This window comes from Nylanderia fulva, unplaced genomic scaffold (assembly GCF_048542155.1).
Source record: "Nylanderia fulva isolate GAGA-0341 unplaced genomic scaffold, ASM4854215v1 Scaffold5, whole genome shotgun sequence".
NCBI classification, from domain to species: Eukaryota; Metazoa; Arthropoda; class Insecta; order Hymenoptera; family Formicidae; genus Nylanderia; species Nylanderia fulva.
The window spans coordinates 6,299,948-6,317,465 of record NW_028190587.1 but is presented as its reverse complement, the minus strand read 5'-3'; the positions used below and the strand labels follow the sequence as shown (position 1 = coordinate 6,317,465).

Here is a 17,518-nt window from a genome sequence, read left to right as displayed (position 1 = left end):
TTTATGTAATTTTACATTTTTTTTTTACAGCGTATATTGAAAAACAGAAAATAACTATGCGTATACAATATAATTATATAGTCAGTAGGAGGAAAGATTCGCTGGCGGGAACCAACCGATCGCGATAATGATTTGTCTTTTTTTTTCCACACATCCGTAATATCGGATTCATCGTATAATTGGTAGTAGTTTGAACGTACGGTAGGCTCTCCTCGCGTCGGAGAGTCGACGTTGGTCGAATCAGCGTCGTTAGCGAGCGGCCTTCTCGTTCGAGCTCGCAACGAGGACAAGCCTGATGTCGATGTTGTTTCCGGATCGGAATTAAAGCTCGGCGAGAGAGTGGCAGGAAGCACGAACGACGAGCGCGGATAGTCGTAGGCGGGTGGGAGAATTGGGGAAAACCGATGCACACTCGCTCGCCGAGCTTTTGCGACCGCACGTATAGGTACATATATAGAGAATATGTATATATACTGGCTGTATACACTGGAAACCGGCTGCTGCAGCATCAGGTCCGCCTATAAGCGTATAGGTGGTAATGGCGTTTCTGAATTAGCTGCCAGCTAGTTTGGCCGTCCACAAGCAAACAGATCTTGGTTACCCGATGTGTAACATCCCGCGCGCTCGCTCAAACGCGCCATCCCGTGTCTATATACGATCTTGTTGGTAATACTATTCGCGTACCTATACGTGTGCGTGTCTGTGTGTGTCTGCGTGCGTTGGATACGTGATGCATACGCTTGAACTCCTTTCGCCCGCGAAACACCTTTGACGACTCTTTGCGAGCTCCGGCTTCATTTTCCAGCAGACCAGAAAGACCTTTTTTTTTTATGGTAAAAGAGACTGGCACTGACAGACGATTAGGACCAAAGATCGAGGATTAATTATTATGCTAAAGATTGAGCTTCCGATCGGTCTTCTTCAGGCACAGTACAATTGTTTAACAAGGGAAGTCAGGTTTAAAAAGTTTATGGTCAAAAGGGATGACATCATCGCTCATAGAATGGGTTTTGATTTTCTCGATATATCTCGAAAATTATTCAAGATATTCAAAAACAGTTTTAGACCAAAGTTTTATAGTAAAAACACCTCTGTTTAAACACGTTGATAAATTTTTTTTAAAATAATCATTTTTGAGGAATTGTTTAACAAGGGAAGTTAGGTAACCCGAAAATTCAAAAAATTCTAAAACTTTGTGTACAAGTAGAGTAACACAAAACTATTTTTTGTTCGTGCTGAATTACGATCTAAAGGGATGAAATCACCCCTCATAGAATAGCTTTTGCTTTTCTCGATATATCTCGAAAATTATTCAAGTTATGAAAAAATGTTTTAGACAAAAGTTTTGTAATAAAAACACGTTAATAAAATTATTTAAAAATAATAATTTTTGAGGATTAATAATTCTTTCACGAAAATAAAAAATTAGCTACCAAGCTAAATTTTAGCTGTCCATATATTACAACCTGAAATTTATCATGCCTAAATTTAGCTATGGTAACTAATATTTTTAGTTTAACGGAGAATGGTAAAAAAATTAGCTGTCATAGTTAATTAATAAAATAATTCTTTCTTTCCATGTTGTGCGTAAAGTTTGGGAATTGTTTGAATTTCCAAATTCCCTAACTTCCCTTGTAAGTGTTAAAACAGAGGCGCGACATTTTCAAGGCTGCTGCATCTATTCGGCGAGAAGATGGCGAGTAGGGTAGAAATGCGCGCGGCAAGAATAAGAAGTAACATCGCGGATGTTTATGGCGTGATTTGTGGCGAGCTCGCGAGCCCGAGTTCGGGATTAAATTCAGCCATTTCGGGTAAGGAAAATAGCCTGATAAAACTTGCCCAACTTTTCCACCCTCTCTCTCTCTCTCTCTCTTTATCTATCCATCGCCATATTTCTCACTCGCTCGTCCAGCTCCATCCCCATCTACGACCATCCCACGTCGGGGGTGGCTATCGGACGGCTAGAGGGTGGCGGATAGCGACTCGCCTAGATTCGTTTAGCTCGGATCTGAGGGGCAGATAATTCGGGGGGCGGAACACGGGCCCCGAGAACCGCGGGCGGAGCTTGCCGACGACTCACACACGTGCACGTAAGCGGACAGGTTACAACACAGCCACGGAAGCAAAAGCTGAGAGAACGCACCACCGACGAAGTCGTTACCAACCCCTTCGCTCGCTCGCCGTCCCCCACTATCTCTCGCTGTCTCTCTCTCTCTCTTGCGTTCTATTCATCCCTGTCTTTCTCTCCTCTATTCGAGACGACGAGCGCGCGCGATGCGAGCCGGACGGAGAGTAACAGCGGCACGGTTAGAGGTATACACGCCGATTTAGGACGCTAATTCCAATTTGCAATTCGCTATTGGGTAATTGCTGCCCATTAGAGGGAGGCCATTTTCGGCTGCAACGTAGACCAGCGTAGAACCGCGTCCACGACAGCTATGTGTTCTATGCGAGAGGACTCGGCGCGGATCGATGCTCCTTCGAATAAAATGGGAACTGTCAGTTATTAGTTTTTTTTTTTTTTTTTTATAAAAATAGGATCTTGAATTAAGAGTGTCCCTCTAGTTCGAGTTACGAATTTTTTCTATAGCTTTTATTTTATTCTTGATGGTAATGAAAGGAATGCTGTCAGAAACTTAAATTGGAAATTAATCGAAATAGAATATATATATATATATATATATATATATATATGAAAAAATTACACGTCAACAATCATTTTGATTTTTATATATATTATAGTGGATAGAATTAGAAGCTTACTTTTCACTACGTGTAATCCTTGTTTTTAATGAATATTAAAGTTACCTAAGATATTATTTTGAAGTTCAAAAATTAGACATAATTTTTGAAATAATATATCTCAGAAGAATCTGCAACTAAATTGATAATTATGTATGATATATGTATAATAAAAATGTTTCACCACCGAGAAAATATAATGTCGCGTTACTTTTCTATGCGAGAGGACTCGGCGCGGATCGATGCTCCTTCGAATAAAATGGGAACTGTCAGTTATTAGTTTTTTTTTTTTTTTTTTTATAAAAATAGGATCTTGAATTAAGAGTGTCCCTCTAGTTCGAGTTACGAATTTTTTCTATAGCTTTTATTTTATTCTTGATGGTAATGAAAGGAATGCTGTCAGAAACTTAAATTAGAAATTAATCGAAATAGAATATATATATATATATATATATGAAAAAATTACACGTCAACAATCATTTTGATTTTTATATATATTATAGGGAGAGAATTAGAAGCTTACTTTTTACTACGTGTAATCCTTGTTTTTAATGAATATTAAAGTTACCTAAGATATTATTTTGAAGTTCAAAAATTAGACATAATTTTTGAAATAATATATCTCAGAAGAATCTGCAACTAAATTGATAATTATGTATGATATATGTATAATAAAAATGTTTCACCACCGAGAGAATATAATGTCGCGTTACTTTTCTATCGTGATATATGAAGCATTTGGGTCATTCATTTGAGTAACGCGCCACCAACGCGCAAAAAGGACTAAAAACGAAGGTGAAGTTTCTGCGGAAGCTCGGATCGAGTAATCAGTTTTAATTAAGCGTACCTTTCGCTCGAGAGTTAACGAGGGTAGTTACTCGTTAGCCCGAGATACCGTGCGACCCTTAAAAAAAAAAGAGAGAACGGCGCACGAGATCGGATCTCGGCTGGACGGGAAAAAGAGTTGCATTCGGATGATTAATTCTGTAAGTATTACATAACAATCGCCGTGCGAGAGAATAAAACTTGTATACACTTGTATACCTTGAATTCTTGCATTTGCAAACATTATTGTTATTTATGATATTTTTAAATCGGCCAATAGAGCCCAAACGCGAAAAATTAATTCTTCGGAACTGTATCTCTTGATTTGAGATTACTAAGTTTTATATATAAATTAATCTCGAACTTACATATGGAGAAAATATTTCCTATTTTTCTCCATATTTTTCGCCTATTGACCGATTTGAAAATATCATATATTATTATTATTAATATTGAGAGCCGATCAAAATATTTCTTATCTGATTATTGTTATTATTAGACGACAATCGCGAGCGATATAAAATTATTCCGATCTCATTAATTTCAGAATATAATTGTTTTTATCGCTCATAATTAAAATCGTAATAAAATCTCAAGGATGTGTTCATCTTATTCCGATAAAGTAAATAGTATTTTTAATTAATTTCAGAATATAATTGTTTTTCTCGCTCATAATTAAAATCGTAATAAAATCCCAAGGATGTGTTCATCTTATCCCATTATCATAAGTGTTAAAAAAAAAGAAAAAAAATACTGCCACCCTTCATTGAGGCGCAAGGGTATTCATGCGACCGGTAGAGTGTAATTTTTTCAGGGGAGTATAAGCTATACAGGGGAAAGAGTAGTCGCTTTAAGTACAGATAATAGGTGGTGTTTACCGCCGCGATGATCGGCACTATTTAAGGGTGGCCCGGCATGAAGCGGCCGATGGGACCCCAAATAAATTAAATTATCATGATAAAGGCCCCTTCTATCGCCCGATATAAGAGCGCGAATGGTGATTGTCCACTCGATAAAGTCGCCCTCCTCGTGTTTACAGACATCTGTCACAGTTTGCGCATTTCCTGATCGGACGCACAGCGTGCCAAATGATCAATTTTGGCGGGACACGGTGCATTCGCGTGTCAATGAAATTAGGCCAATTCGAGCGCAAATGTATCGCGCGAAGAACTGCACAGGAATTAATGATGGAAATTAATTACAAAACGATATATATGCTTTTCGGATTTATATGGAATCGATGCAACCGGCGCATAACAATAGCGGAAAGGAGAAACGTTGTAAAGAAAAATGATCCTTATTAATATAATTTGTAACGGCTCTTTAGACAATTTTAATCTACAAATAAAAAGGCAATAAGAGCTACATAAGTTCTATACTAGAATTATATTTGTGAATAGATTTATAACATAAATTATTAAATATTATACAGAAGTAAATTCGATTCGTCGTACGTTTCGGTTGTCTTTTTCAACCTTCTTCAGCGCATCAAAATTAAAAATTAAAAATTAAAATATTATTTCCAAATTTCTACTAATATTTTAATAATTATTTAATAATTTATAATATTTAATAATTTAATAATTTATGTTATAAATCTTTATAAATTATTAAATAATTATTAAAATATTAGTAGAAATTTGGATGTATAATATTTGATAATTTATGTTATAAATCTGGATGGTATAATATTTAATAATTTATGTTATAAATCTTTTCACAAATATAATTCTAGTATAGAACTTATGTAGCTCTTATTGCCTTTTTATTTGTAGATTAAAATCCTTATTAATGTACAATATGTATTGTTTCAATTTTTTTTAATTTCTATAACATTATTTTTGCCTCTCGATTATTTTCATCGCGATTGCCGAATCGAGTTTATTTATCGAAGCGAGGGAGGAGGACTATTTGCAGTTAGTTAGCGCTATAGTTAACGCAGCATCCCTATGATGAAGGGGCACATACCGTATGTTAGGTGCCAACCCCCTCAGTTTCGTATGGCGAACAATTTCTTCGGCGCGTTTGCAACTTTGCCGATTTAATGCGACGATGGCTCAATGAATAATTATCGCGATGAGCCGACAAATTTGACGACGAAGGGTGCGACAATTTATGACGGCTATTTGTCATTTCTTTAACTTTTCAAGGATAATGAATGCGACTCTTAAATATACCGGAAACCGGTGCTGTTTGTTTTGTTCTCATCCCAGACAACATTCGAATTTTACGGTCTTGGCAAACAATTAATATTCAGAATTTTCAGATAATTAATAAAGGTCTGGTTGTCATCCGAAGAATTATAGAATTCTTGAGATGCTTAAACAAATTTAGCGATTAAAACGCAAAGTCGCAAACATATAAAGTTCAGGCAACAATTGATGACAATCTTTTGACTGCAATTAGAGAATTAATTTTAATTATAATTGTGCTGTATCTAAAAACTTGCAAGAGAATGAAGAAATTCTTAATCTACAAAAACTTGGAAAATTATCACTTGAAGAAATGCAAATTGTCAGAAAATCTCTTTACCTCCATTTTTATTGTTCCGAATGTTAAATTTAAAGAACTCTTAAAAAGCTATCCCGAAAATCTGTTTCAATATTATAAAAATTACTTGGAGTTGATATTTTATCTTAACTTCATTTTCTCGATCTTTTGACTCAGATTGACTAACAAAGTATATGTAATCGTGGATAAAATTTGATTACTGTAATCTTGTAATCATAAACAGTTTCGTAACTGAAATGGATTTTTATCTTGAATATTATAACAGAACATGGAAATTTTTTGGACAATGTGCATAATAACGTTTGATATATGCAGCGTGTCACGAGGATCTAATGGGCACCGCGTAGATGGTGTCCGCAGACGATGAAATTGAAAAAGGGATATAAAAATAAATCATGACAGGACGAGGAGCGCAATGGTGCAAATAATAATTGTCACAAATCAGCGGGAAGGGAAATCATCGGTCAGGCCATATGTGCCCAGCAGGAGAAAGGAGAGAGGGAGCCAAACTCCACTTCGTTCAACGATAAATAACCCAATAAATGTGCTACAGCTCTAAATACTAACAACTATCAAATGTAGTCTGTCACGTCCCTCGCGCACGTGAACAACTGTCAAAAAGCCTCGGCAAGCTCGGAATTTTTTTTTTTCATTCGTAACGACCAAACTCGTTGAAAGTAAGAGTTTAATTGACATTTTTAATTATACCATAAATTTCCTCTAAAATATTTTTACGTTCTCTATAGAGACTTTTATATTTTTTAATTTTCGGATGCTTCTTGATTTTTCGTAATACTTGCGCGAAATTTGCGTAAGATCCCGTTAATGCAACATCGAGATATCGGAAACTGCCGCCTATTTGTGCGTCAGGGATGAAATCGCGCGGCCCTATATCAAAACACGAGTCTCTACTATTCGAGGGAGAGCGAGAGCGTGCGTATATACCTGCTCGTAGCTTAGTGAATCACGCGCGCGACCGGTAATCCGAATGCGCTCGACTAAACGCCGCCATGTGTACAAACACTGACAGCCGGTCACGCACTTGCTAGTTAAGTTACGAGGGTGCTTAAGCCAGTGACGCAAGGCCTACCCCCGCTGTTAATCGTGGAAACCCATCGTGGACACAACGCTCGGCAACAACAAAAACACGTGACAAAAATAACGGCGTCTCTCGTACACAAATTTTAAGCTCTCGCGTGAATTTCAAGCCCGGAATCATACAACTCGTGCGTTATCTCGAATATATTACCTCATTTGCTCGTTTGAAAATAAATAATGCGCATTTTGCATTAAAAAAATTATTATAATAATTTTCAAAAATATGTAATAATTCCAAAAATTTCGATAAGACGATAGATTGAAAAATTATAGAAAATAAAATTATTAATATGCTACGTGGCATCTTGTTAATAAGGAATGATATAGTATTTAGACTGCAACGAGAATCAAACTTGAACATCTCTTGTGTTATCTCGAATATATTACCTCATCTGCTCGTTTGAAAATAAATAATGCGCATTTTGCATTAAAAAAATAATTATAATACTTTTTAAAAGTATGATAATTCAAAAAATATTGATAAGAAAATAGATTAAAAAATTATATAGAAAATTTTTAAAAGTACGATAATTTAAAAAAATATTGATAAGAAAATAGATTGAAAAATTATAGAAAATTTTTAAAAGTACGATAATTCAAAAAATATTGATAAGAAAATAGATTGAAAAATTATATAAAAAATTTTTAAAAGTATGATAATTCAAAAAATATTGATAAAAAAATAGATTAAAAAATTATAGAAAATAAAATAATTAATATGCTATGTGGCATCTTGTTAATAAGAAATGATATATTTAGACTGCAACGAGAGAGAGGTAAAATAGCTCTGGATGATAAATTGTTAACTGTCCATGTATCTATCGTGTGACACCGGTGCGACCGCGTCTCCATCGCGTATGGATTGATTGCAATACCATCATGTTTGTATCGGCGATAATTTCATCAGGCTCTGTAGGATCCTACGCCCATGGTGCTATAAGTCGACGATCCTCCCCTGACCAAGAGTCATTCACGGGGCTAATTGCAGGGGCGGCTTTCCGCCCTATCGTCTAACCCCAAATCATCCCCCGGTAATCCATAGGGATTTACACTCGCGATAATTGCATTAGCATTCGATGATTTTTATTGGATCGCGATAATGAATCATTTTCGCTCTCCGAAACTGTTTGCCGGACTAAAAATCATTAATTCAATTTGTGACTTTTCCGTCGAACGAATCAATTAAAAAAAAATTTTTTATTGCGAATTTGTATTATGCAAGAGTCAACATGACGTTCGTTAAAAAAAATTGTATAATTATTTATAATTTCGACGCTGTATGAAATAAGAGCATGATCTATTTTCGTATTACGTATCTTAATTAGGGAACATTTCAATTTATCGGTTATTATCGCGAATATCGTCACTCGAATTAATTATAACATAATTCGTCTCGTTTCAATTGAATTTTTTTTGAAATAGGATATTACTTTTTTGTAATAGGTTGTGCGGCACAACATGCATTGCTGGGCAAGACCAGAAGGCCAAGGACGGCCTTTACGTCCCAGCAGCTCCTCGAATTGGAAAAGCAATTTCGGCAGAATAAATACCTCAGCAGACCGAAGAGGTTCGAGGTCGCAACGTCGCTGATGCTCACGGAAACGCAGGTAAATCGAGATAATAATGTTAAATCGCCCATTACCTCTTTCGATATCCCAAATTCAATGACAGCCATAAGCCCGTGATTCATCTCTCTCTTTCGCGCGCGATAAGTATCGCGCGATAAACAATTTTTATTAGTCACAGAATAGAGAGAGACGTAATGTAATGCGCGAAATCGTGAATCACCTATAATTCCACGATAAAATATCTCTATGTAATAAAAGGCCGTTCCCACTGCAAAAAACGCCGAAAAAAAACGAAATAAACTGAAGCAATTATTTTGTCATAATTCTCGTTTGATGTTATGACTGTCATCGAGAGAGAGATTAGAAAATTATGATCTTTTTGCACTGAAAAAAATTATTAATGCGTAATACATATTTCAATACTGCCTAATAAATCATTTATTTGAAACAAATAAATATTTATCTGTCTTGAATAGGATTTTCTTATATCAAATAAATATTTTTCATATCAAATCAATATTATTAGTTTCAAATAAATGATTTATTATGGGCAGTACTGAAATAAATATTTGTTCGAATTCAATAATTTTTTTTTTTTTTTTAGTGCACGTAATAATACCTATCCTTTTATTTAATATAAAAAATGAAAATAACAAACAACCAAAAAATTAAGAAAGAACAAAAAAAATTAATTCTACCCATATAATTTCGAATATTATTTTTCTCACCAATTTTTCTATCGATAGTCTCAAATAAAGAGACACAGTTCCTAATTAAATCTTGGCAATCTGTCAAGTTTAAAAATTCGCGAAAGAAATTAATTTTCGCGCGCGGTGGCTCTTCGGCCGATTTAATTTAAATATATGTATATTACATTGATATCATCAACAATCTCCTTAATATTTATTTAATCATATCCCTGCCTGAAAAAAATCTTGCGGACGTCCATGTATCTATATCTATTCTCCAAACTGCGAAAGCATATTTTTCCGTAATAGCGTATCTCCGATTGATACAGAGGATAGTTTGCGGAGAAATCGTTAAGAAATCCAATCGGTTATTTCCCGAGATTTTATTTAATATAAAAAATGAAAATAACAAACAACCAAAAAATTAAGAAAGAACAAAAAAAATTAATTCTACCCATATAATTTCGAATATTATTTTTCTCACCAATTTTTCTGTCGATAGTCTCAAATAAAGAGACACAGTTCCTAATTAAATCTTGGCAATCTGTCAAGTTTAAAAATTCGCGAAAGAAATTAATTTTCGCGCGCGGTGGCTCTTCGGCCGATTTAATTTAAATATATGTATATTACATTGATATCATCAACAATCTCCTTAATATTTATTTAATCATATCCCTGCCTGAAAAAAATCTTGCGGACGTCCATGTATCTATATCTATTCTCCAAACTGCGAAAGCATATTTTTCCGTAATAGCGTATCTCCGATTGATACAGAGGATAGTTTGCGGAGAAATCGTTAAGAAATCCAATCGGTTATTTCCCGAGTTTTTATTTAATATAAAAAATGAAAATAACAAACAACCAAAAAATTAAGAAAGAACAAAAAAAATTAATTCTACCCATATAATTTCGAATATTATTTTTCTCACCAATTTTTCTATCGATAGTCTCAAATAAAGAGACACCGTTCCTAATTAAATCTTGGCAATCTGTCAAGTTTAAAAATTCGCGAAAGAAATTAATTTTCGCGCGCGGTGGCTCTTCGGCCGATTTAATTTAAATATATGTATATTACATTGATATCATCAACAATCTCCTTAATATTTATTTAATCAATATCCTTGCCTGAAAAAAATCTTGCGGACGTCCATGTATCTATATCTATTCTTCAAACTGCGAAAGCATATTTTTCCGTAATAGCGTATCTCCGATTGATACAGAGGATAGTTTGCGGAGAAATCGTTAAGAAATCCAATCGGTTATTTCCCGAGTTGGAGTTTGAAGTCGAGTTAGCTCGTCAAGAGTCGCTCCGACTCCTCCTCGTCGAGCGACGTCGCGTCGTCGGGTCTGTAAATAGCGCGAAAATGGAAATTCGCGAGAGGTCACGCGAGCACGCGACGGGAGAAAAAGGAAGAGAGCCTCTCTTCGAAAAGGAGAGAAAATCCGAATAATCCGGTCCGCCGCCCTTCCTTTCTCCATCCGGTTGCCCGGCCGTGTGCACGCGAATCCTCTCTCGCATAGTTCAACAACTTAAACATAACTCCGAAGCTTACGAGCCCTGACGGATCGCTCGGCAAACAGACGTGAAAGTCTGAGTTATGGCGGGCTCAGTCGCTGATTTGTTTCGATATTTTACCGATTCTCTGCCTCGCCTCCATCTCGGCCTCCTCCCTTCCTTCCTTCCTACCCCAGAATCCTGTTACCCGTTTCGGTTCGTCTGACTTCCGCGCTCGCAGAAATTACCGTCGATTTACCGGCCAGGTGCGAGCTTGGAAAAGCGTCGCGATGTCCGAAGAATGCGCGTTTATTTCAAAGACAAAGGTTGCATACTTACAGTAGATATTTTTTTCTCTTTCTATAAAAAAAATATATATATATATAATTATACATATAAAAGGCAATAAGAGCTAATTAATTTCTGTTATTAATATTTATTTGTGAAAAAAAATTTTTAACATGAAATATTAGACAAAAAAGTTCGAACGTTTCGGTTGCCTTTTTCAACCTTCTTCAGCGCATCATTTAAAATTAAAGATTAATAGAAATTAACAATAAATTATTCATAACTGTCAATATACTAAAACTATACAGAAACAGAGCATAAACTACGTCAAGATATTATTTTTATAAAAAACTAAATCAACGCATTTTAGTATATTGACAGTTATGAATAATTTATTGTTAATTTCTATTAATCTTTAATTTTAAATGATGCGCTGAAGAAGATTGAAAAAGGCAACCGAAACGTTCGAACTTTTTTGTCTAATATTTTATGTTAAAAAATTTTTTCCACAAATAAATATTAATAACAGAAATTAATTAGCTCTTATTGCCTTTTATATGTATATTAATTTTTAAAGGGCTGTTACAAATTATATATATATATTATATATATATATATATAATATATATATATTTTTCCTCATAGTATATACGTTTATATATATATAAAGATTTGTCCTTATCATACCTATCCTAAGGCAAACAATTTCATTAGATAAATGTCACAATGTTAAAACTTTCCAAAGATAACAAGCAATAATTCCACGCTGAAAAAAATTATTGAATTTAAATAAATAATATTGGTTTAATATTAGAATCCTTTACAAAACAGATAAATACCTTTTTGTTTCAAACAAATGATGTATAATGCATTTTTTTCAGTGTAATGTGTGCCATTATCATTTAACGCAAAAATTGCATAAAATGCATCTCGTTGAAAGATTAAATGCGAATTTTTTCGATGCATTATGCATTTAATGTTTTCTCCAGACGATCGTTCGGACTTTGGACTCTTACCAAAAGTAATTCGATTTGACTTGCGACAAGGATTTCCTGCTCGGCGGAATTAATTAAGACCTGGTAATAATACTCGCGATTAAAAGTTATCGCAAAATCGCGATCGTAATCATTTGTAATAACACGCGAAATCTACGCAACAATAATGATCGTTAGCGAGAAAAAAAAAATATCTTCGGCAATTAGCGCGATTGCGATCGAAGTGATATCGTCGATTCGGAACGCTTTCGGTGTTCCATGATTCATTCGTCGTTCGGTTTCCCGTGTACAAAGTGTCGATTAATTTCGATTCGTGAGATAATTTACAGCGCGATCTATTTCTCCTCTGTCTCTCTTTTTTTCTCTCTCTCTCTCTCTATCTCGCCCGCTCGCTCTTCATCGCTCGTCGATTTATCGACAACAAATATTTATTTTCGCATGTCGCTTTTTTTCCCACCTTTAATCCATTTTTTTCGACCGACTCGCTCGCGCCTACAATTCGCGCCTTTTCGTTCCCCTATACTCACCCCTTTCAACCCCCAACGCTTGTTTGCCTCGCGCTCCGAATTATTTGTTAACGCGACGCGAATGATTTACGTAAGTCCCTGCAAATCGTAGTGTTTCGCCTATCAAATTATCCAGCTGATTGAAAAGTGATGGCACTCGCCGTTTCTCTCGATAAAATTCTAGACTATAAAAGAGATCAATATTTGGAGCATAAAAATGCTCTTTAAACATTAGATTACATTACGTTAAAAATGTGTAATAATTATTATTTTATTTCTTTTTCTTATTTTTTTTAATTTGATGTAAAAATATGCAGTTTTTTATCAATTCTACATGTCGTATACTTTTGAAACTTCAATTATGTAAAGATATATTTTCGGAGAGCACCATTATAATAAAAAAAAATTATTGAATTTGAGTAAGTATTTATTTCAATACTGCCAAATAAATTACTTATTTGAAACTAATAATATTGATCTGATGCGAAAAATATTTATGTTATACAAGAAAATCCTTTTATTCAAAAGAGATATTTACTTGCTTCAAATAAATAATTTATTAGACAGTATTCAAATAAATATTTATCAATTTAATAATTTTTTTAGTGCAGAAAAAACCTATATACTTTACTGTGAAATGATTAAAAATTTAGGCATCATTATAATGAAAAAAATTATTGAATTCGAATAAGTATTTATTTCAATACTGCCAAATAAATCATTTATTTGAAACTAATATTGATCTGATGTGAAAAATATTTAAGTTATACAAGAAAATCCTTTTATTCAAAAGAGATATTTACTTGCTTCAAATAAATGATTTATTAGACAGTATTCAAATAAATATTTATCAATTTAATAATTTTTTCAGTGCAGAAAAAACCTATATACTTTACTGTGAAATGATTAAAAATTTAGGCATCATTATAATGAAAAAAATTATTGAATTCGAATAAGTATTTATTTCAATACTGCCAAATAAATCATTTATTTGAAACTAATATTGATCTGATGTGAAAAATATTATGTTATACAAGTTCTCCTTTCCCTGTGAATGAATTAAAAATTAGGCATCATTATAATGAAAAAATTATTGAATTCGAATAAGTATTTATTTCAATACTGCCAAATAAATCATTTATTTGAAACTAATATTGATCTGATGTGAAAAATATTTGTTATACAAGAAAATACTTTTATTCAAAAGAGATATTTACTTGCTTCAAATAAATGATTTATTAGACAGTATTCAAATAAATATTTATCAATTTAACAATTTTTTTCTAACTGAAATTTTAGTTAGAAAAAACCTATATATACTTTACTGCGAGATGATTGAAAATTTCGGATTAATCTTGTCACACGGAAGGATCCTTCGCGACGCGAGAACTCGGTGAAACGTTCACGGATTTTCCCATTCGTATTCGTACGAGAAAACTGCGCTCCTATGTGCGGAGGGTAAAGATATAATACGGTCGGTGTGCCTGGAGGGGATTGGCCCGGGCGCATGATATGTTGTCCGAAAGATTTACATCGTTTTCTTACGATTGGGGAGGAAAAATCGAGTCCCTGTATCTGTCTACCTGATTTACGGCGTCTCGCGGGGTGGCTCACGTAATGTTACTCGCGCTTATGGAGTACGCATTCGCCAAATTAAATCGGGCGTGGATCGAACGGAGTCGAGATTGAGACGCACACTCGTGTCCCGGCGATAAATCGTCAGATAATTAGCACTTTTCAAAACTGATATCGACTCGAAATCGAACTAGCAAATCTTGCGATTTATGTAAATTATTTGAAACAATTAAATATCTGTTTTGAAAAGGATTTTCTTGTATAACATAAATATTTTTCACATCAGATCAATTTATTTGGCAGTATTGAAATAAATACTTACTCAAATTCAATAATTTTTTTTTTCATTATAATGATGCTCTTCGAAAATATATCTTTACATAATTGAAGTACGTATATACTATGAGGAAATCTTTATCATTTAATATCAGGAGTAAGTATGTGTGTATAGAAAGTCCAAGGTACTTTGTTAGTAGATAGATTATTGTTTTTTTTTTTGGTATTTATCGTTATTTCCGTATAGAGTAATCGATAATCGTTTGTGTAAGTAAAAGAGGAATGATTACTTTGTGATGTTTAGATAATATATATCCGAGTCGACTTTCTCCTTTCAAATGTAATCGATCACGATATTATGTCAAAATAGATAAATTTGATTTTTTATTCCCTATTTTCAATAATTTTAAATACAATTTTTTAATAAAATAAATACATGCAAACAGAGATGTTATAATACACAGAGAATAATCTTTTTTTTACGCGAAGGTTTATTTTATAATATAATTATAAATATAATTATATATTACATTATATATTATATATTATATTATATATAATTATATATTATATTATTCATATTATATATTATATTATATATAATATAATAATATTATAATTATAATTATTTCTAAAATTATCTAAAATTAAATGAGATATTCAGTGCCTAAAAATAATTTATCAGAGCAGATATCACTATAGTTCCACGTATTAGCTCCACGAAATCGCTTATCGCCGTGCAATTTCATTAATCTTTGCATCACGAACGCTTCGCTTGATGCGTAATAAATAATTTCGATAAGTTTTATCCCGCATTCGATCAGCAATTACACGGTACACTTTCGTTGCAGGTGAAAATCTGGTTTCAAAATCGCCGAATGAAATGGAAGCGTAGCAAAAAAGCGCAGCAGGAGGCTCGCACGACCGGGAAAGCCGAAGAGACCGGAAGCACGAGAAGCGTCGAGCGAGACGCCGGAAGTGACGTTAGCGTGAACGCGCCTGGAACACCGGAGGAACCCAGAGGAACGCTCCAGGAAAGTCAGAGAACTGGGACGGACCTTCAGGAACCTTTGTATCGGCCTTACGTGGTTTAAAAAATCACCAGAGGCTCGTTTAATCTTTGGAAGACCAACATTTTTCAATAAATAAACCGCGAACATTTTTGCCGCTACAGTTCTATTTATTATTGTTTTATTTATTATTCATATTTTGCAATAAGCAAATCACAAAATATTTTTCTCTGTTTATTATCGTTTATGACGAAAGGAATAAGTCAGGAAAAAGGAATATTTTTCTCGAAGGATTAAGTAGGAAATATTATATATTGTTGGCCCTCCAACGATTAGAAAGATGCGAAAATCATCAAGCTGACTGTGCTTCTTGAACAATTTATTTGTTAAGGAAAGTCATTATTTCAGAGTCTTTCAAAATTCGAATCTGAAGATTCGACTAAGTTAATTCTGCTTAATTAATTCAACCGCGCATATGTTCTTATATAGATACTTTTGTAGTAAAAATCAAGAATCTTTCTGTCATTTCAATCGCAATATAATTCTCATAATCGATTATAACAGCAAACTGATAAAGCTATATGACTTATAAAGGAGAAATTAAAATCAGCATCATTTTTTGTCAGAAAAAAATCCAGCTTATATCAATTAGTCACATTTCTACTGTCAGAGATAAACGGAAGAATTATTTTTGCGTGCATCGATATTATCGAAATTACCTCGGTGTTGATAAATTTTGATTTCGTAATTTTTTACCAAAAAAAAATAATTGATCTCGTGTATATATATCTCATCTCTATAATTTCTTTTGCACCAGAAAACCTAATGTAAATAATTGCAAATGAGATAGTATTCACATACACTCGATCATTAACGATACCTCGCTTGTTAATCACGGTTATTAGACACACGAGCGTCATTGCTGACTCTCGAGAAGCTCAAAGTAACTGGATATGGTGGTATAATCGGATTAATCTTTTACAATCTGCTAGAAAAAAAAGATAATTATTAAATTAAAATATATTTATTTCAATACTGCCTAAGAAAATCATTTACTCGAAACAAATAAATATTTATCTGTTTTGAAAAGAATTTCCTCAGATCAAATATTTTTCACGCCAAATCAATATTATTAGTTTCAAATAAATGATTTATTCGGCAGTAGTGAAATAAATATTTATTAAAATTTAATAATTCTTTTTTCAGTGCACGTGACAGCAAAGTCTGCTTCGAAATCGATGAAAGCCTCGAGACGGATGCCATTTAATCTGAATCCGTCATGTACATAGACATTCTAGGGACTATTTATTCTGTGTTCGCTCGGCTTGTAAAATAGAGCTGGCAGATAAGCGCTGAAACCGCGACGTTGTTAATATAAACGATGTAAAGAGGAGACGTACGCAGGATATTAGGATCTTCTATCCTGTCCAGGGTTATAAGCGTTATTCGAGTATTGTCCTGTATGAGTGCACGAGCGAGAAGCATGTATTTATAGCATACAATGTGAGTGTAAATATTATCCGCATAGATTCTAAGTTAGCGAATGCGATGCAGATACACGGTATGATTATCGCGAGAAGTTCCTAAATAAATTATGAAATCGAACAAACTCTCTGTGCCTCCTTTCTTTCCCCTTCGCATAATTCATTCCCGGGTATTTAACTGTTTTAATTTAATGCTATTATAAAAAGATATTATCCTACATGTGTTTGCATGAATTATTCGTCTAATAAAATGCACACAATCAATATCACACAATTGATCTAAAAACAGTAATTAGGAGAAACGGTTTTCTCTGACAATATTGCAGAAGTCCTAAATCAAGTACATTCTATAGTTTTAAACGGATAGAATATTACTTGAAAATATATATGTCAATGTTTCTCAAACTAAAAGTATCATTTATTATTCGATTTAACCACACAATTAATTATATATAT

At 33.7% G+C, this 17,518-nt stretch overlaps 1 protein-coding gene across 1 annotated transcript in view; it reads left to right on the top strand.

Moving 5' to 3' along the window:
• exex (motor neuron and pancreas homeobox extra-extra) overlaps window positions 1-17,187 on the top strand; it is a 28,695-nt gene extending 11,508 nt beyond the window's left edge. The window contains 2 exon segments of the mRNA XM_029316727.2: window positions 8,620-8,783; window positions 15,420-17,187. Of these exon segments, the coding sequence (XP_029172560.1) occupies window positions 8,620-8,783; window positions 15,420-15,662 (407 nt within the window). The 3' untranslated portion in view covers window positions 15,663-17,187.
• Window positions 17,188-17,518: the final 331 nt, after the last annotated feature.